The following is a 20,890-nucleotide window of genomic DNA, read 5'->3' as shown; positions in this document are numbered from 1 at the left end:
GTTCTCTTTGCACTGGAAACAAGCATCCTGGGACCAGTTTCAGTGTATCAGCCCTCCTCAGCCAGGCTAGCTTGAATCCAGTAGTACAGTGAGCCAGGCATACCCCTTGCACGAAGGGTGGCAAATGGAAAAACACCAAAGTGATGGATGGAATGCTTGAATTAATCTCAGCCACTTGGGCCACATCCCAATACATTGTTTGTTTTTTTGCTCAGCATGCCTCCCAAGTTTGGACCGAGTCGTATGCAAATCAGTTTTGACCCACCTTCCCGTGGCAATAGTCCAGCCCGAACTGCCAGAGCAGGTCCTCCCTGGACTAGAAACAAGCATCATGGGGCCAGTTTCAGGGTAGCACTCCTCATCAGCCAGGCTGGCTTGAATCCAGTGGCACAGTAATCCTGCGTCCCACGGCTGGGCATCCTCAATGCACATAGGGCAGCAAATTCAAAAACAACAAGGTGATGGATGGAATGCTTAAATTAATCTCAGCCAGTAGCAATCACACGGGGTGCATCCCAATCCATAGTTTTTTTCCCCACCATGACACTCCAGTCCAGTATGGATCCCACCGTATGCAAATCCGTTGTGACACTGCTTCCCATGGGAACAGTCCAGCCCGAACTGCCAGGCCAGGTTCTCCCTAGATGGGAAACATCAATTCTGGCCTGGTTTGAGGGTATTACCACTCATCAGCCAGGCTAGCTTGAATCCAGTGGCACAGTGATCCCAGGATGCACGTCTAGGCATACCGGCGAACTTAGTGTGGCAAATGAATAAACAACAAGGTGATGTTTGGAATGCTTGAATTAATCTCAGTCACTGGCAATCGCTCAGGGCTGCATCCCAATCCATCGTTTTTATGGCCATCATGCCACAGCAGTTTCGACCCAGCCATAGCAAATAAGTCTTGATCTTGCACGCAATGGGAAGAGTCCAGACGAAATGCCAGGCCAGGTCCTCCCTGGACAGGAAAGTAGCACCCTGGGAACGGTTTTGGTGTATCACCTATCATCAGCCAGGCTAGCCTAAATCCAGTGGCAGAGTGAGCCCCGGACCCAAATTTGGTATCTCTCGGGCCAAATCACAGTTTATAATTTTGTTGCCCACCATACCAGCCCAGCTTGGACCCATCCATATGCAAACCAGTCTTGACCCTCCTCCTCATGGGAACAGTCCAGCAGAACTGCCAGCCCAGGTCCTCCCTGGACTGGCAATAAGCATCCTGTATCCAGTTTTGGGGTATCACCCCTCATCAGCCAGGCTACCTTGAATCTAGTGGCACAGTGAGCCTGAGACCCACCTCTGTGCTGCAAATGCAAAAACAACAAAGTAATGGATGGAATGCTTGAATTAATCTCAGCTACTGGTAATCGCTCAGGTTGGATCCCAATCCTTCATTTTTTTGCCCACCATGTCACTCCAGTATGAAACCAGCCATATGCAAATCAGTCTTAACGCTGCTTCCCATGGGAAAAGTTCAACCTGATCTACCAGACCCTGTTCTCCCTGGATGGGAAAGAAGCATCCTGGGACCAGTTTCGGGGTAACACTCATCAACCAGGTTAGCTTGAATCAAGTTGCACAGTGAGCCTGGGACCCACATCTGACCATACCTGGCACACCTACGTGGCACCTGCAAAAACAACAAGGTGATGGATGGAATGGTTGCATTAAATTCAGCCATTGGCAATCGCTCTGGGTTGCATTACAATCCATTTTGTTTTAGGCCATCATGCCACTCCAGTACTTATCCAGCCATATGCAAATCAGTTTTGACCCTGCTCCACTTAGGAAAATTCCAGCCAAACTGCCAGACCGGGTCCTGCCTGGACCAGACACAAGAAATCTGGGACTGATTTCGGGTTGTCACCCCTCATCAAACAGACTAGCTTGAATCCAGTAGCACTGTGAGCCCGGGACGCACATCTGAGCACAACCGGTGCACTTAGGGTGGCAAATGTAGATGGTATGCTTGAATGAATTTCAGCCACTGGAAATCGCTCGGGCCGCATCCCAATGCATTGTTTTATTTGCCCACCATGCCACCCCAGTTTTGACCCAGCCATATACAAATCAGTCCCGACCCTCCTCCCCATGGGAACAGTCCAACCGAACTGCCAGGCCTGGTTCTCCCTGGACCAAAAACAAGTATCCTGGGTCCAGTTTCAGACCATCATCCCTCATCAGCCAGGCTAGCTTGAATCCCGTGGCACAGTGAGCCTTGGATCCACGTCTGGGCATGCCCTGCGCCCTTAGAGCAGCAAATGCAAAAACATCCTGGTGATAAATGTAGTTCTTGATTTATTTATTTATTTATTTATACATTTTTGTATAACACGAACATGACCCAGGGGGGCATCAGAGCACTTTAAATTGGCTTTTGCATCTTTGATATTTTGTTGTGAGAGATACTAACCAAGCTATTGTGTTTTAAGTGTTCGGTGAAGGGTATTGATTTCCAAGTTCTTTCTGATGACCTTAGACAGCGACGTTCAGAGTCTAGGTTGTTGTTAAACCAACGTTTGGAGATTTTGGCGGAAGCATTTTTTGTTGTTGTAGAGGTGCGATAGAATCCAAGATAGCAGAGATAGAGGAATTATAGAAGTATGTAAGGTCATACACATCTTTCATGCCTACTTGGGGTGTCAAGGCAGTGTTATATCAGGTTGCGAAGACTTCGGGATTAATGTTTCTGAAGTGCCTTTTCCACTGCTTTGTTTTCTTGGGTTGGTCCCCCTTCTGGAATGCCTCCCGGTTGATAAAGGAGATGATGCTGTAGTGGTCAGACAAATTACCTATGAGATAATGGAATACAGTGTGATGGCATTTCTTTTAGATTTGATAAGGTCCAGTGTTTCGCCCTTGTTGTGGGTTGGGCTGTCACAAAATTGGGTCAGATCGTGATCCAATAGCAAGGTTTTTAGACAGTTTACTGCATGATCATTTGGGTTAGACCAGTGGAAGTTGAAGTCTCAAGGAATATTTGGGTCAGTAGAGGGTCATCATTGGATGAGATGATTTCCATGAATTGTTCAAGGAAGGACATATTATCTCCATGGGGGTAGTAGAATGTGTGAAGTTTGCAGACAGGGACATTATTGCTTGAGAAGTTGAAGCAGATATATTCACTGGAGGGCAAGGTGACAGCTTCTGATTGAGATACAGAGAGAGTATTTCAGTGTATACAAGCTATCCCTCACCCCTGTTTCCTAGTTCTGTCCAGTCAAATTATGTCTTGACTGGGCGGGACTAGTAGATCAAGCATATGAGGGGAAGAGCCGTTTAGCCAGGTTTCCGTGAGGATAATGATATCAAGCTCATTAGTTAGGATGACATCGTAGCTGACCTGCAGATGAGAAGTACACATTTTAGTTGGCAAGTAGAATTGCAGGGAGGAATCTGAAGGATGTTAACGCGCTTGAGGTTGTCTCTGTTTATACCTCTGAGATTGTGGGAGAGTTATCTGTAAGAGTTAGCTTGATTGGCTTGGATTTGACCCTGGAAGGTCTTGTCAGCGCCTATTGAGTTGGTATATGAGAGGAGTAAGTTACGGATGCCATTGATAGATAGATCAGCCTTCAGACTTCTGGGACGGGAGGAGGCATTCGGGAGTCGGGATCTTTTTGCCCACAATGCCACCCCAGTTTAGTGCCATCCATATGCAAATCCGTCATGACCCTGCTCGCACTGGGAATAGTCCAGCCCAACCTGCCAGGCCAGGTCCTCCCTTGACTGGAAACAAGCATCCTGGGACAGGTTTCATGCTATCACCCCTCATCAGTGCAGCTAGCTTGAATACATTGGGACAGTGAGCCTGGGACCCACGTCTGGGTATGCCCGGCGCACTTAGGGAGCCAAATGCAAAAAGAACAAGCTGAGGGATGAAATGCTTGAAATAATCTCAGCCACTGGCAATCGCTCAGGTTTGCATACCAATCCATCGTTATTATGCCCATAATGCCACCCCAGTATCGACCCAGCCATATTCAAATCAGCCTTGACCCTGTTCCCCTGGTAACAGTCCAGACCGAACTGCCAGGCCAGGTTCACCATACACCAGAAACAAGCATCTTGGGACCGGTTTTGTTGTATCACCTCTCATCAGCCAGTCTAGCTTGAATCCAGTGTCACAGTGAGCCTGGGATCCGCATCTTTGCATACCCTGCTCACTTATTGCAGCAAATGCAAATGCAACAAGGTGATAGATGAAATGCTTGCATTATTCTCAGCCACTTGAAATCGGTTGGTCCGCATCCTAATCTTCATCGTTATTTTGCCAACCATGCCACTCAAGTTTGGACCCAGCCATTTGTTAAACAATCTTGACCCTGCTTCTCTTGGGATAAGTCCAGTCCGAACAACCAGGCCATGTCCTCACTGGACTGGAAACAAGCATCCTGGTATCTGTTTTGTGGTATCACCTCTCATCAGTCATCTAGCTTGAATCCAGTGGCACAGTGAGTCCTGCAACCAGCATCTGGGCATAGACTGCACACCTAGTGTGGCAAAAGCAACAAGCTGATAGATGAAATGCTTGCATTAATCTCGGCCACTGTCAATCTCTTGGTCTGCATCCCAATCACCATTGTTTTTTTGCCCACCATGCCACCCCAGTTCGAACCCAGCCATATGTTAATCAATCTTGACCCTGCTTTCCTTTGGATCAGTCCAATCCAAACAACCAGGCCACGTCTTCCCTGGAATGAAAACAAGCATCCTGGGCCCGGTTGTATGGTTTCACCCCTCATCAGCCCAGCTAGCTTGAATCAAGTGGTACAGTTAGCCCCAGACCATGGCACACCTTGTGCACCTAAGGCCGAAAAAACAACAAGATGATGGATGGAATGATTGATTTAAACTTAAGCTACCAGCAATTGCTCGGGCCACATCCCAAACCATCATTTTTTTACCCACCGTGCCACCCCAGTTTCGACCCAGCTATATGCAAATCAGTCTTGCCCCTGCTCCTCGTGCGAACAGTCCAGCCCAAACTGCCAGACGAGGCCCTCCCTGGACTGTAAACAAGCATTGTTTTTTTGCCCACCATGCCACCCCAGTTTGAACCCAGCCATATGTTAATCAATCTTGACCCTGCTTTCCTTTGGATCAGTCCAATTCAAACAACCAGGCCACGTCTTCCCTGGCATGGAAACAAGCATCCGGTTTCATGGTTTCACCCCTCATCAGCCCAGCTAGCTTGAATCAAGTGGTACTGTTAGCCCCAGACCATGGCACACCTTGTGCACCTAAGGCCGCAAAAACAACAAGATGATGGATGGAATGCTTGATTTAAACTTAAGCTACCAGCAATTGCTCGGGCCACATCCCAATCCATCATTTTTTTACCCACCGTGCCACCCCAGTTTTGACCCAACTATATGCAAATCAGTCTTGCCCCTGCTCCTTATGCGAACAGTCCAGCCCAAACTGCCAGACGAGGCCCTCCCTCTACTGTAAACAAGCATCCTCTGACTGGGTTATGATGTGTGATACCCTGAAACCGGTCCCAGGATGCTTGTTTTTGGTTCAGGGAGGACCTGGCCTGGCAGTTCGGCCAGACTGTACCCATGGGGGGCAGGGTCAAGACTGAGTTGAATATGGCTGGGTCCAAAGTGAATGACATTGAGAGCAAAATGATGATGGATTTAGACCCAAATCTCTGTACTGGGAGTGAATGTTTGACAATGTTCAGCATTCTGAACACCATCTTTTTATTTTGCTATAGTCACCCTGAGTAGGAGGGTATGACCAGACGTTGGTCTCATGCTCAATATGCCATTGGATTCAAGCTAGCCTGGCTAATGAGGGGTGATAGCCCAAAACCCAGGATGCTAGTTACAGGTCTAGGTAGGACGTGTCCTGGTAGTTCAGACTGGACTCCTCCCAGGGGTAGCAGGTTCAAGACTGATTTGCATATAGCTGGGTCCAAACTGGAATGGCATGGTGAGCAAAAAGAAATGATGGATTTAGGCACAGATCTCTGTACTGGGGGTGAATGTTTGACAATGTTCAGCATTCTGTCCATCATCTTTTTGTGTTGCAATAGTCAACCTGGGGGAATGGTATGCCCAGACTTGGGTCTTGTACTCACTATGCTTTTGGATTTAAGCTAGCCTGGCTAATATGGGGTGATATACCCCGAATCCAGTCCAATGATGCTTGTTTCCTGTCCATGGAGGACCTGGCCTGGCAGTTCCGGCTGTACTGTTCCCATGGGGAGCAGGATCAAAACTGATTTGCATATGGCTGAGTCCAAACTGGAATGGCATGGTGAGCAAAAGAATCAATTGATTTAGGCCCAGATCTCTGGACTGGGGTGATTGTTTGACAATATACAGCATTACGTCCATCATTGTTTTGTGTTACTTTTAGAAAATGGAATTTTTCTGATTCCTGCCCTGTGTGCCTGCAGCCTGTCTCCAATACATGTCTGGGGTGAATGACAGCTGAACTTTGTACATTCTCTCTAGATAGCCACACGCAAAGAGAGCTTAGGTGTGACTAAGTGGCCATCCACATCCTGATGGGTCACCCTGGGCAGGATGGAAGGGAGGAGCTGACACATAGACCTGAATAGGCTGTGTCATGTCCCCACACAAAGGGCTGCATACTCCCCGGAGTGAGTCTGGAGCCAGAGATGGGAAGGAAGACCTCTGTGCACTTCAAAACCCTTCTTTGAAGCCACCCCCTCCAAACACACGACTGGGTATATGTACTGGGTCTCTGGCCCCACCAAATCAGTGCACTAGTGGACCTGTAAAGAACCCTGCCAGGAGGAAGGAATACTGTTCTGGTACAAGACAGCCACTCTGCTGAACTGCTGCTCTGAAAGAACTGTTTTTCTGCTGTTCTGCTTTGCTGCCTGCTACTCTCTGCCCGGCTGAGGAAGGAATGGTTCCATCTCACTTGAACGTAGAGTGACTTCAAGAGCATGCTGGATTGCCCCCTGTTCGAAGTCTCTGGGACATCAACGACTTTTCATTAACCTTCAACAGCACCTGGACTTGGCTTGCTACAAGTCTTGCCCTTCCAAGTGGTCCCAATCCTGTCCTTGGCACTTGGCTGTTGGTGTAACGTGCTGCAACTGTGAGAGCCCACTCATTTACAACGTTTCGCCGATTGGAATCGGCATATCTCCCTTTAAACATCGCAGCTGCGGCATGGACCAGGTACATCGCACCACCGACTGTACATCGCATCATCTCCAGTTTCTGATGCATCTCCGACTTTGTGTGGCTCGGCACCAACACATCGCCTTAACCTCAGTGGTTTGACGATGACACATTGCCTCCTTGTTTCCCGCCTCTCAACTCCAGTTCGGACACAATTCTGACTTTGCACTGTTCAGCCTGATGCATCACCTTCAGTTCGATACGTATCTCCTCTTCGCTTCGCACATCTTGGCTCTGTCGATGACGCATCTAAGGTTCTTTTTAGTGGGCCACGGCTAGTCCCCGTGTCAGACCAGTGCTCCATTGTGGTCAACCTGAACTTTTGGATTTTCCCTGGTCTAACACAACCAGATATCCCTCGTTGGCGCTTTATGCTTACAAGCAGTACAATTTTCTTTAATATTTCAAAATTCATGACTCTGGTTCTGATTATTGGATTCTTGTTGGTTTGGCTTTGTTTTGTTCATAAAAATGTACTCTATTGTTTTAACTTGATGTGGAGTCTTTTTGCTGTGTTTTCACTGTGTCACTGTTTGAAGTGTTGCACAAATACTTTGCACATTGCCTCTTACGTTAAGTCTGCCTGCTTTGCACCAAGCCACCAGAGGGTGAGCAAAGGTTAATTTAGGGTGTGTTTGTGGCTTACCCTGACTAGGATTCTGGTTACTTCTTGACCAGGGCTCCCACCCCAGTCAACCAGGAACCCAATTTCTAGCACATACATACATAAAAACCCCAACATACTTACATACTGATATCCTGCCCGCTAGAAATGATTAGATCAGAAATACAGTAGATGTTGTTGCCTTAAGAAGAGATAGAAGACTTGTTGTTATGAATAGCTGATCCTAGAAGTAAATTGTGCACAACATCTAGATACAAGCTAATTCTAGGTGCTATGAAAATGTGACCTGAAATGAATTGAGAAAGATGGATTTAGCGTAAATGCCAAAAAACCTACAGCGCTGGTTCATATTAAGGGAAGGCGAGTGTTAAATTTCAAATTGCTCCTGGCCCGATTTGGTACTTGGCCGCTCTCTAGTTGGAAACCCTGCAATAAAGGCCTCCCTCTCAAATTCTGGATGTGGAAAACTTTCCATACAAGGACAAGCCACCGCAAGAAGAAGCCCATGGAAGAGTCATATTCAGTAAACAAATATCACTGACTAGAAGAATATTTAATTTGAGTCTGTGGTTGACAGTGGGGGCCACGAGCACTCAGGGCCAGCTTTAGTGCTGGTGGTGCCCAGTGCCACAATCTTTATTAGCCGCCCTCCCAATGACCTCCTTCTCCACGGATTCCCTAAACCAACCTCCAACAGTTCCCCTCATCTCTCCATTGCACCGCTCTCACATGCATTTCATTTGTTTTATAGTGCTACTCATGCCAGTGTAGGTTGTCAGGGCACTTTACATCACACACACATTATATAGAGGCGAGTATGTAAATCAATGAGTACGAAATTTTACATCAGACAATGAGTACTCTCAGGTGTAGTCGACCCATGTTTTAAGAATGCTAAGTCTGGAGAACCACAAATGATGAATGAATCAATGAATCACATGTGTGTTAATCACTCTATATGAAATGCTACATAAAACAGTGAGGATTGCTAAGTATTTGGTATGGAGAAGCTCAAACTCAGGATTCAAAATGTACCTCAACATTTAGCAACATTAGGATAGTGAAACTGGGGGAAAGCACAACTTTCTAACTTATACCATGCAGTTTGAATACAGTTCTTTGGTGACAGTTCATAGTCACTGTGCTATATTAGGACTGTAATTTATGAACTTCAAGTAACAAAAATATGTCTGTGACAAAATCAGTATCCCACTGAGCTATCCACATACAATACAATTCTATGATCTGCAGGAGACACATCCTTTGCAGCAGGCATATTAAGCCTTTGTGTTTCTTTATGATGAGTCAAAACTGCCACAAGGCGAAACTCAGATGTCTCTCCTGCAAGAATATTTATTACCAGAGTTATCTGGATATTTTAATTTTTGACTGGAAGCTGCTGGATACACAAGTAACTCTGTAGCAGGTGCTTTTAAACCAATGAGTTATTTCTAATCACAGCAACCCCATATTTAGTGCCAGGTCCATTTGCACTGGTTGCACTTCCCTAAAACCATCCCTGCCAGCACTTATTTTTGGGGACTCGCAATTATTTTCTGCATCAGACATATACTGAGAGCAAGTGAGGGAAAAACAAACAAAGCATAAAGACGGTGAAAGAGAAAGACAGCAAAACCATCATCAGTTGAGAAAGTAGAATCTCGCGAAAGTAGAACAAAGGGCCATGGAGTGCCTATTAGTGGATTAAGGAGGCTTGAGTCAGATTTAAAATTGCAAGGCCTTGGTATTGGGTGCACCAACATTTAATTGTACCAGCCGTCGGCTTCTAAGCAGAGCGTTGTACTCTTTTACAAATTAAGCACTGGACTAGAAGGAGATCAGTCTGATTCACCTTATTGCCTGGAGGAGGGGACCAGTCTCCTATAGTTTGTTAGCCATAGGGGAGCTAACAGATTCTCCAGAAAAAAGTTGCACTGGCGCATTTTCTGGCTTTGTGCCTTCAGTACAGCTGTGACAAAAGTCATGTATCTTCTTTAAGAGTGCTGGAGGCTGCATCCTCAGTCCCACCTGCAAAAGCTGCAGACTGGTGCAGTGCCACACACACTTTGAGCGGTAGCCCTGATTTCTGGTCCTAGTTTCTGCACTCTTACACCATCCCCTGTGCCTGCCTTTGATAGAGGTCCAGAGTGTCCACTTCATTTGAGCGGCCTGCTCTGGCACAGAGCCCCCACCAGAGACCCTCCGAGAAACTGAAATGATTAGTCGATTCCCTTGGGAGGTCTGTGAATTATAGACGAGTGCAAGGCCAAACACACCTGTTGGTTGGAGGTTTTTGAGCTTTGGCATGTGAAATGAGGTTTGCCTAGTGCTTGGGAAATACCAGTGGTTTTGCTATTGGGGATATTGGTATTAAATATTGTGTAGCCCCAGTGTTTTCACAGAACTAACACATTAGTATAAAATACCATTTCGCACTTTCTCTACAACAGTGTACATTATACAATTTGTGGACGTAAACTGCACAGGTTCCAGTTTTTATATAATATATGTAAAAATAAGAACATTATATATTTGTCTTACGGATCTACATCATATCTTATTGTGGGCTAAGTAAACCCAACATTGCCTCTCGCTTACATATAAGAATCAAGCTGATGATTCAAAAAGGTGTAAATAAATATGACAAAAAATGATTGATGACTCAGGGTACAGAAGATTCCAGATCATACCAAATTATTGATGAATTTGAAGAATTCATTTGAATCTCTATAGAAGACAATTGGAGTTTTGAAACTGACATGATTCACTCATTATAGTATGTGGAATGGTTTAACAATGGCAAACTTTCAGGGCTTCTGCATTATCAGTAAATTAATAACTGGGACACTCATGCGGGGACTGCCAGTGGTGACATCTCTTTAAAAACAATGTTAACTACAACATTTGAGTAGCCTCCATTCTTGGGTAGAGCAGTAGAAGGTTATGTTACCTTCCATTTGAATAAGTGTTCTTATTAGTCAGAGTTCCTGTTAGAATTGGGGGTCTATAGTTGGCAGTGGTATGCACTCTGTCCAAGTAGGGACCCTTCCTTCTAGTCAGGATAAGGGGATTAAACACCCAGGATTACCCCTGTTCACCCCCTTGGTAGCTTGGCATGAGCAGTCAGGCTGGTATTAGAGGCAATGTGTAAAGTATTTGTACATAACAAACACAGTAACACAGTGAAAACACTACAAATGGACACCACACCAGTATAGAAAAATAATGTATCTTTATCTAAACAAAACAAGTCCAAAAAGATAAACATCCAACATACACAATTGAAAATATGACTTTTAAAAGTTTTAAAGCTATTCTGTCCATAGAGCTCGATGGATGTGGTGATTTTACACAAAGTAGCTCAAATGGGTCAAAATCCACACGGCAAAACAGCCACAGAGGAGGGAAGCATCAGAAAACACAGGAAGGCAATGCGTCAGTTCTTCTGCATGCAGGAGAAGTGTTGAGTCGAATTCAGACTGTAGAGGGAAGCGATGCTTGGAAATCCAAGACAGTTCTATTCTGTGGGTGATGCATCAAAAAAACATTGGAGCACAGGTGCAATGCGTGGAAATCCGGACGTGCTGGAGGTCGATGCTGTGGCTGCAAACAGGGCCTGCATCAGAGTCAGTGCGGGGGTCTTGGACTTAGGAGACACTGTGCGCTGAAGTCGGGATGCAGTGGTTTCTTTGGCTGCTGACAGGCGCTGCGTCGATGTCTTTAGCCTCCTGGCGACAGTGTGAGAAAATGTCTCCCACGCTGCAGTGCTGTGTCCGAAAAATAGGCGCTGGGAAACGATGCATTGATTTTGATGTCTTCTTGATGCTTTTATTCAGAAGGGACCACCAACGGCCAAGAACTGGAATTGGCGCCACAAGGCAGGTCAGAACTCCCAGTAATGGTGTTCAAGGAGGCTGCAGGTGAGGTGTTTGTGTCCCTGAGACTTCTTAACAGGAGGCAAGCTCTACTTTAAGCACTTGGAGAATCTTCTCCAGCAGGATACAGCAAAGTAAAAGTCCAGTCTGTTCCACTGCCCACAGACAGAAGCAGCAACTGCCGGCCAACCCAGTAAAGAAACACACTGCAAAGAGGCAGTACTCCTGACAGCTCTTCACCTTCTCTTCTTGGAAGGGCCCTTTTGATCCAGAGGTGTTCTAAAAGTGTGACCTTTTGGTCTTTGAAATCTTTGTAGCTTACAAGTTCCTGCCTTGCCCTGCCTTGGCTCCAGACACACTCCAGGAGGGTGGAGACAGCATTCTGAGAGGACAGGCACAGCCCTATTAGGGTGCAGGTGACAGCTACTCCCACCACTCTAGCTCAGGAAGGCTCATCAGCCTGGTGATGGGCCAGCAACATATGCAGGTTTTACAAGAACAAGGGAACCGATTTAATGGTAAGGGACCTTGGGTACAGAGTATTTTGCAGGAACACTGGTCCCTAATAAAAACATGGTAAAGAAGTTTTTATATAGAAATACAATGATATCATTTAATGTAGGTAGTTAAAAGAATAACATACGTGTGGGAACATATACAACCTGTGAAAGAAAAAGAGCTCAGGCAATTGATCAATCGTGACTAGAAAAATACATACCTCAGTTAGGCCTACATAAATTACATTAAAGTACTCAAGCACAGCATAATACATGGGATAGGTTTATGTCAGAGTTCGAGAAGTCTGGGATCATCTTCAGGACAAGACAAGTAATGCCTGAGACAAATGCCTATTGCAGTCTGAAAAAGGAAAGAAGGGAGGGGAGGGGGAGGGAGGGAATGACAAAAACATATGGTATTTAGAACGAGTGAAATCCAAGAATGTCTCTTAGAACTGAATAAAAGTGCGACCTCATTGAGATTTATCTGAGTGCGCAACATAATCCTAGTGTTCATCATGCATTCAGAACGGGGCATGAAGCATTCTGGTATCCGAGGCTGTTGCGTGTGCCTGTGATGAGGAGAGAGGGCATGCAGATTTATTTGGTGGGAGCACTTAATAGTGAGGAATGTATAAGCACATGCACGTGCATAATTTAAATAGTGAGGTGATGGAAATTTTGTTGACAGCAAGTGTGCCAAATAAAAGGACCTCCGTTCTGTCAGAATTTAGTTTTAGACAGTTATTACTCATCCATGAACTGATGGGCAGCATACAGTCATGGAAATTTCTGCCCGTATTGTTGTCTTGGTTAGAGACGGCAACTGCAATTTGCGTGTCATCGGCATATGAGGTATGGGCAAGCCCAGAAAATCTAATTATAGGAGCAAGAGCTGCCACATAAACATTAAACAGGATTGTGCTGATGGAAGAGCCCTGAGGGACATTACAAGGAGTCCAGTGCCACTAACTGACTTCTGTCAGGTAACTCATCGTGCTGGAGCTCAGGGTCAATCAGATTTTAAGACAATTCCACCCTTTGACTAGTTCTCTGTGCTTTATAAGCAGCCTGCTCCCTGGCACAGCATCTGCCATGTTAGATAAGTCTCACCCTCCTAGGAATGTTCCTAACAATACTGTTAACACTGTGCAGTGCGTCATAAACAAGTTCATACAAAAATTAATAGAGCACCTTCAAATTCATTTTGCCAATAAAATTGGGGCTTACAATCATGCCATCTGAAGTAAGGTCTTATGTATACATTTGAACAAATGTATTGTAAGGAATACGTAATTGCAGATATTACAAGGCTTATTAAGGGGAAGGTTTAAACTCAACAGAGAATGCTCTTAGGTATTTGCCAGAATAAAATCAGGCAAGCCGTTTGTCCTGCACCCCCTCTAATTCTTCTTTTTCAGTGATAGGATGTTGTGATCAAAGCTGTCGAAGTCATTCAGCTCATTGTACTTATGGCTAATATTAGCTTCAACTTCTATGTGCGAGTACTGTTTTCAGGATACTAAGTTAGGCTATGGTTCTGCTCGAAAGATGTACTTTTGTGTAGCCAGATCTATTTTTTATAGGAAGCATTCCTCTATTATCAATTCTGGACTTTACAGATAAGTTATTATATACATTCATGCATAGTTGCATTGTAAATCTGGAATGTCATATATTTGTACTGTATGTTGATGTTGTCCTTCTGTGTTCATGTGCTGATGGCTATTCCTTAAAATGTCATTTCTGTATTGAGATGGCAAGTTGTGTTAATAAAATATTAAAGCAAATTAGTATCAGGTGGACTGTCACACAGATATCTACCTATTGAAATGAGATGGAGGGGTCAGAATATCACTGTTAGTCAAATATGGGGGCTGGACAGGGCTATGAATGGGACTGCAGTGTGAGTAACCACTGTCCTTGTAATTTCGTTACAGTTACCCAGCCCTCCTCCATTGTGACCAAATGTTATTACCCCATTAGCGGCTTCTAATAATCTATTATATCATTAGGGTGCAGGGCTTGCATATGCAAAGTTTTCTGATTTATTACTTGTTTTTTTTTTATCTCCTAGCACATTGTTCTTGCTTCTTATTTGACTTCTCCATGTATCAGTAGAAATAGCTCTTGAGAAGAACATCAGTGGGAGATTTATGACTGATCTGTGGACTAAAATCATTGAATTGTGTGAAAATTGATATAATTTTTACGATTGGTAAAACATATAAAGTATTGTTCCTTAAGGTAGTGCTTCGTTTATGAGTTAAAATATTTCCCTCGAGGGTAATGTAAGTTTACAAGTAAGAATTGTGTTCTTAATGCAAGAGGCTTTTTGTGAGAAGCATATCATACCATATGCTGTCAGACTGTTGAAGTGATAATTCAGCAGTTCCAAAAGCTGATGGTAATTTTAAATTACACAAGAAAAGGCAGCTGGTGTTTAGGATAACTTTAATCTGGGTGTGTGCTAAAGCTTTATGTCAGTAATTAGATTGAAACCTAAACAACTACATTACTTTTATAATTAATTAGCTACTCTCTGCAGAGTGTTTTGTCAGTTGAGTGTTGTGCAAACATATGTTTTGTGTAGCTACGAGTAAATCTCTCTCTTTTTTTAAATGGGTGACTTCCTATCATAGCTTAATGATTTCTTTGTGAATCTTATTTCTAGAAGGAAAGTGACTAAAACTAAATTTTCCCATGATTCTTCTCAATTAGTCAACGTTGTAAGCTTACTTTAAAACATGATACTGTTCCCTCAATGAATGCCTAACAAAATAAGTCGACAAATGTAACGTGTGACTTTGAAGCTATGTGAAATATTTTCTTGATTCTTTGTTCCAGATTGTGTACAGAAGTTCACATGTTGCCAAATTGACACCCAAGATGACAACTGGAAAACCTGGTGGAATCTTAGAAAAACCTGCTTCACCATAGTTGAGCACAATTGGTTTGAAACATTCATTATCTTTATGATCCTCCTCAGTAGTGGTGCCTTGGTAAGTGTCTATGCTTTTAGTTTCCTCACAATTTGGCTACAATGGAAAATGTGAAGTATAAGGATGTAGACATTGATATTATTTAGATCAGCCCTGTTCCTGACACATGAAGATATATTTACAGAAATATTATTGTTTGAAATTAACTTGTTCCTTATTTCTCAATCAAACTTTATCATGAATTGATGTGTTTTTCACAAATGTATTAGTTTCAGTTATAAGTAGAGTCTTTCTGTAAAACGAAATAGATCTATTTGTTTAACCAGTCAGTTTTTTTTGCCAGTTGAATAGACCAAATTAAATGGTCCCATCACACTTGTGCTTGATGGTGCAGGGGCCTGTCAAGAAGCCAGGTATCTTTTGATGCTGATGTGAGTGAATTTCAGAAGATGAGCTTTGAAATGACCTATACCACGAAGTAAATTTTTTCCACTACTAAGTGACAGGAGTAAATAAAAAAAATATTCCCCTTCTCACCTATTAGGTAGGTGTGACTATAGGTGACTTGACGGGTCAGGCAGGCTTCATATACAACCTCTGCCTGCATTGCAAATTTCCCTGTACCTAATTTGCAACAGTTGGGTCAAGTCATTGGGGGAAGATGATAGAAAGGTTTATTAGTTGGCTCATCCCTCTTTGAATTAGGAATTAATGGTCTGGCAGCGCTCTGTGGCTTAATTCCTCCCAGCAAATGGCGTGCTTGTGAGCTTTTGTTTGTGTAGTGTAATATATGCACATGCTAGTACCCTTGGTAAATGTGGGCATGGACATGAATACTTTTTTCACTTGTATTTTCAGTCCTTTGCTATTTTCACCCGATTGACACCATGGTGCAAAATGAGAACAGATTCACATTTTAAAGTGAGTGTAAAATTCAAATAAATTTCACTTGATTTACTCTGGTGGAATAACATACCATGCACGAGTCAGAATGCATGTTATGTTTGTAGTTTGCATATTTTAATGTTATATGAACAAATACTCATACCTAGAACACGTTGTATGGTGCTGCAATGCATCAAAAATACACATCACTACTGATTGTTGTGTTCTTCAGTTATAAGGCATCACATATCACAAGTTATTTTTGCATTCTTCAGTTACACTGCACAGAATGCTAAACTGACATATTTTGGTATGTCACGAGAACTACACATCCACCAAACTCCAAATGCCCTGAACACCCAAAATGTCACAAGAACATTTTGGGTGTTTAGGAAAGTTTGTGTTTGGTGGATGGTTAGTCCAACGCATACGTTATTACAAGTGCATATCTTTTAGTCATAGAAACGTTTTCAAAACACTTACACTCACTGGATGATGTCATTGGTGATGTCATTTGAGATGTCATCAGTGATGTCATTGACCATGTCATGAAGGATCTAATATGTGAGGTCATAAGAAGTGCATTGTGGGGGCGTAAGTTATAGTTAGCTGAGGTAACTATAACGGTTGAATTTCTGTGGTTATTACAAGTGAAATCTGATCCTAACTATAACATCCCTGTAACCTTTGTTTTTTTGTGTGAATTTCTAAGGTTTTTTTTAAATTCTATTTCCTAACTATAACATCCCTGTAACCTCTGTTTTCTTCTGTGAATTTCTAATTTTTTAAAAAAAACATCCTAACTTTTCTCCTTTTTTTAATTCTTATTTCTCACTATAACATCCCTGTAATGTTTATTTTTTTAGAGAATTTCTAAGGTTTTTTTCGGGTGTTTGTGAGGTGTCTAATATAATGCTTATATTTATATATTTTTTTATTTGGGGAGTTGCGGGCCCGTCGTAACCCTTTATGTGAGGGTTGCGACTCCAGCATACTTTTAACAGCACTGAAATAGATATATAGACACTTTAAAAGTTTTGTTTAAGGTAAGTGGTTTATTAATGCAAAGTAATGAAAGTACGTCTAAGCAGTGGAAATACGGAATGGATGACTTTCAGCGTGCTTAAATATTGTAGAGAAAAAAACATTTTACAGGTTTTTTAATACATTTTCTAGAGTTGTGATGTGGGCATGATCTGTGCCGGCACGTATTTGTGGCATCGCAGGAGGGCCATTACTCTGGCAAAATTTTGCCAGTAGTAAAACCCATATATAGACACTTTAAAAGTTGTGTGTAAGGTACGAGGTTTACCTAGAAAATGAAATAGTACAAGTACACTGATTATAGAGAAAATACATTTTAAAGGTCATTTTATTACATTTTGCAGAGTTGCAATTTCACTGTGACATAAGTGTGATGGTGTAGCAAATCCCATGTGTCAGAATGAGTGAGTGGGTGCATGAGTAGCTGTATGGGTAAGTGAGTGGATGCAATAGTAGAGTATGGCTGAGTGAGGGGGGTGTCAGTGGCTATATGGGTGAGTGGGTAGATGCAAGAGTGGTGTATTGGTGTGTGTGCATAAGTGGTAAATAGGTGAGTGATTGGTTGCATGGATATGTGTATGAGTGAGTCAAAGGCTGTGTGAGTGGGTGTATGGGTGAGTGAGTGGGCCTGTCAGTGGTTTTATGGGTAAGTGAGGGGATGCATTAGTGGTGTATGCATGAGTGAGTGAGTGGGTGTGTCAGTGGGTCTATGTTTGAGTATGGTGGCTGGGTTTATCAGTGGCTGTATGGATGAGTTAGTGCATGTGTGACTGCTTGTATGGGTGAGTGAGTGGGATGTGTGAGTGCCTGGATAGATAAGTACATTGCTGTGTGAGCATTTCTTTCAATTGCTGTATGGGTGAATTTATACGTGTGTGAGTGTATATATGGGTGAGTGAGTGGTTGTGTGAGTATCTGTATGGGCATGTGAGTGGGTGTATGAGTAGCTGTATGGGTGAGTGAGTGGATGAATTAATAGAGTATGAGTAAGTGGATGTGTCAGTTGCTGTACAGGTGAATGAGCGGATACATGTGTTGTGCATGGGTGAGTAAGTGGATGTGCCAGTGGCTATATGGGTTAGTGAGAATATGTGTCAATGGCTGTATGGATGAGTAAGTATGTGTGTGTGTGTGACTGCTTGTATGGGTGAGTGAATGAGTCTGTGAGAGTCTGTATGGATAAGTGAGTGGGTGTGTGAGTGCCAGTATGGGTGTGTGTGTTGCTGTGTGAGTAGTTGTATGGGTTATTGAATGGGTATGTGAATTGCTGTATGGGTGACTGAATACATGTGTGAGTGTATGTATGAATGAGTGGGTGTGTGAGTATCAGCATGGTTGGGTGTGTGAGTAGCTATATGGGTGAGTGAGTAGATGTATTAGTAGAGTATCGGTGAGTGAATGGGTGTGTCAGTGGCTGTACGGGTGAGTGAGTGGATATATGAGTGATGTATGAGTGACTGTGCATAAGTGGTATGTAGGTTAGTGAGTGGCTTTATGGGTATGTTCGTGAGTGAGAGGCTTTGTGAGTGGTTGTATGGGTGAGTGAGTAGGTGTGTCAGTGGTTGTATGGGTAGGTAAGTTCGATGCATGAGTGGTATATGTGTGAGGGAATGGGTGTGCCATTGGCTGTATGGGTGAGTGACTGGGTGACCCATGGATGGATGAGTGAGTGCATCTTTATATGGATGAGTGAGTGGTTGCTTCAGTTTTTGTATGGGTGAGGGACTAGGTGTGTTAGTGGCTGTATGGATAAGTGAGTGGATGTGTGAGTGCCTGCATGGCTGTGTACATTGCTGTGTGAGAGGTTGTAAGGGCGAGTGAGTGTGTGTCAGTTGCTGTATGGATGAATGAATACATGTGCAAATGTATGTATGGGTGAGTGTGTGGTTGTGTGTGTAGTTGCATTGGTGTGTGAGTACCTCAACTGGTGAGTGAGTGAATGGATGAATTAGTAGAGTATGGGTGAATGAGTGGATGTGTCAGTGGCTGTATGGGTGAGTGAGTGGATGCTTGAGCGCTGTATGGGTGAGTACTTGGGTATGTCAGTTGCTTTATGGGTTAGTGAGTACATGTGTCAGTGGTTGTATGGATGAGTAAGTATGTGTGTGGCTGCTTGTATGGGTGAGTGAAAGAGTCTGTGATTGACTGTATGGATGAGTGAGTGGGTGGGGACCAGCCAAAAACGAGACATACCTCTGCCAAGAGAAAGGAGCGAGGCAGGAGACATTTTGCAGCTTGAAGACCCACTGCCGCACAAGAAACGCCGCCACCAGTCGCGCCGCCGCTCCGGGACTTCATATCCCGGCAGCCTTTGCGTCGGCGCGTTCCCTGACGTGCTAGACGCGCCGGGAGGGGCTACTAAAGGAGCGAGCCCTCGGTGGAGCGGGGGGACCAGCCAAAAACGAGACATACCTCTGCCAAGAGAAAGTAGCGAGGCAGGAGACATTTTGCAGCTTGAAGACCCGCTGCCGCACAAGAAACGCCGCCACCAGTCGCGCCGCCGCTCCGGGACTTCATATCCCGGCAGCCTTTGCGGCGGCGCGTTCCCTGACGCGCTAGACGCGCCGGGAGGGGCTACTAAAGGAGCGAACCCTCGGTGGAGCGGGGGGACCAGCCAAAAACGAGACATACCTCTGCCAAGAGAAAGGAGCGAGGCAGGAGACATTTTGCAGCTTGAAGACCCGCTGCCGCACAAGAAACGCCGCCACCAGTCGCGCCGCCGCTCCGGGACTTCATATCCCGGCAGCCTTTGCGGCGGCGCGTTCCCTGACGCACTAGACGCGCCGGGAGGGGCTACTAAAGGAGCGAGCCCTCAGCGTCGCGGGACGCCCGGGGCGAAGCCCGGGCAAAGGGCGGGCTCTCTACGGCCCTCCAAGGCCAGACAAGGCTTGGCTTGGCCAATCCCCCCAACGTGAGTAGCACCATACTTCTGTATCAGCCACGATTATTTGAACGCTAGTATATTCTTACTCATGGCTAAGCGTGCTACAGATGTTCAAACTCCATCAGATGGGGGTTCTATCCTGGGTCCTCTGGACAAATTCTTCTTTAAAGCTACTGCTGAAATAGATAAAGACTTGGCATTGGCTGAGCGTCGCATTGCTCGCCGATTATCCATTGAGCATCTTAAAAACACCATATGTGACCCTTGCCTCACAGTAACGCCTGAGGATTATTCTTTAAACCCTACCCAGGATAACATAGACGATGACACATTAAACACGGACAATATTCCTTTACTCTTTCAATCTTATTCGTCTCCAAAAAATGATATAATTGGATCACCTCAATTGGATTTCCCTATCAATACTAATACCTCAAGTATTGATCTTATAGATTTGCGCACTCCCAATTCACCGAAGGTTGCTGAGGATCTTACCTCAGATATTTCAGAAGTACCACCATCTGTGGGGACCAACCAGCAAATACTGTTTCTCCCAGCGCCCCCTATACAAACAGTAGATAAACCAGTAGACAAACCCGTGACCAATAAAAATCAATCTAAAAAGAAACAGGTCATTATCCGATCACCTCCAAAAAAGCGTAGAAAAAGAGGCCCGGCCAAGGTAAATTTCTTAGCACAAAAACCTGCTAAGGATTTATTTACCAAAGACTTGTCACAAATATCAGAAGGGTCACCCTCTTTATCTAGAGATACACTGACCTCCTGTGTTCCTCCCTCTATTAAAGACTTTGTGGATGCTATGGAACATCTTATGAAAGCTCTACTAATACCAATAGTTGAGAGAATGAGGAGAATAGGAAGTCAGCTGGATACCCTTATAGGATGCTCGACCCAAATCAATTTTTCTAGTAATAAGGACCAAGCAAAGGCACCTAGCTCTAAAGA

The 20,890-nt window shown here is 44.2% G+C and overlaps 1 protein-coding gene across 1 annotated transcript in view; it reads left to right on the top strand.

Annotated features, from left to right (window-relative positions):
* LOC144823277 (sodium channel protein type 2 subunit alpha-like) overlaps positions 1-20,890 on the top strand; it is a 942,252-nt gene that overhangs the window by 623,452 nt on the left and 297,910 nt on the right. The window contains exon 19 of the mRNA XM_078681632.1: positions 15,017-15,171. Within this exon, the coding sequence (XP_078537758.1) occupies positions 15,017-15,171 (155 nt within the window). The remainder of the gene's footprint in view (positions 1-15,016; positions 15,172-20,890) is intronic.

This window comes from Lissotriton helveticus, chromosome 3_1, assembly GCF_964261635.1.
Source record: "Lissotriton helveticus chromosome 3_1, aLisHel1.1, whole genome shotgun sequence".
NCBI classification, from domain to species: domain Eukaryota; kingdom Metazoa; phylum Chordata; class Amphibia; order Caudata; family Salamandridae; genus Lissotriton; species Lissotriton helveticus.
This window is presented reverse-complemented; position numbering and strand designations above follow the sequence as displayed.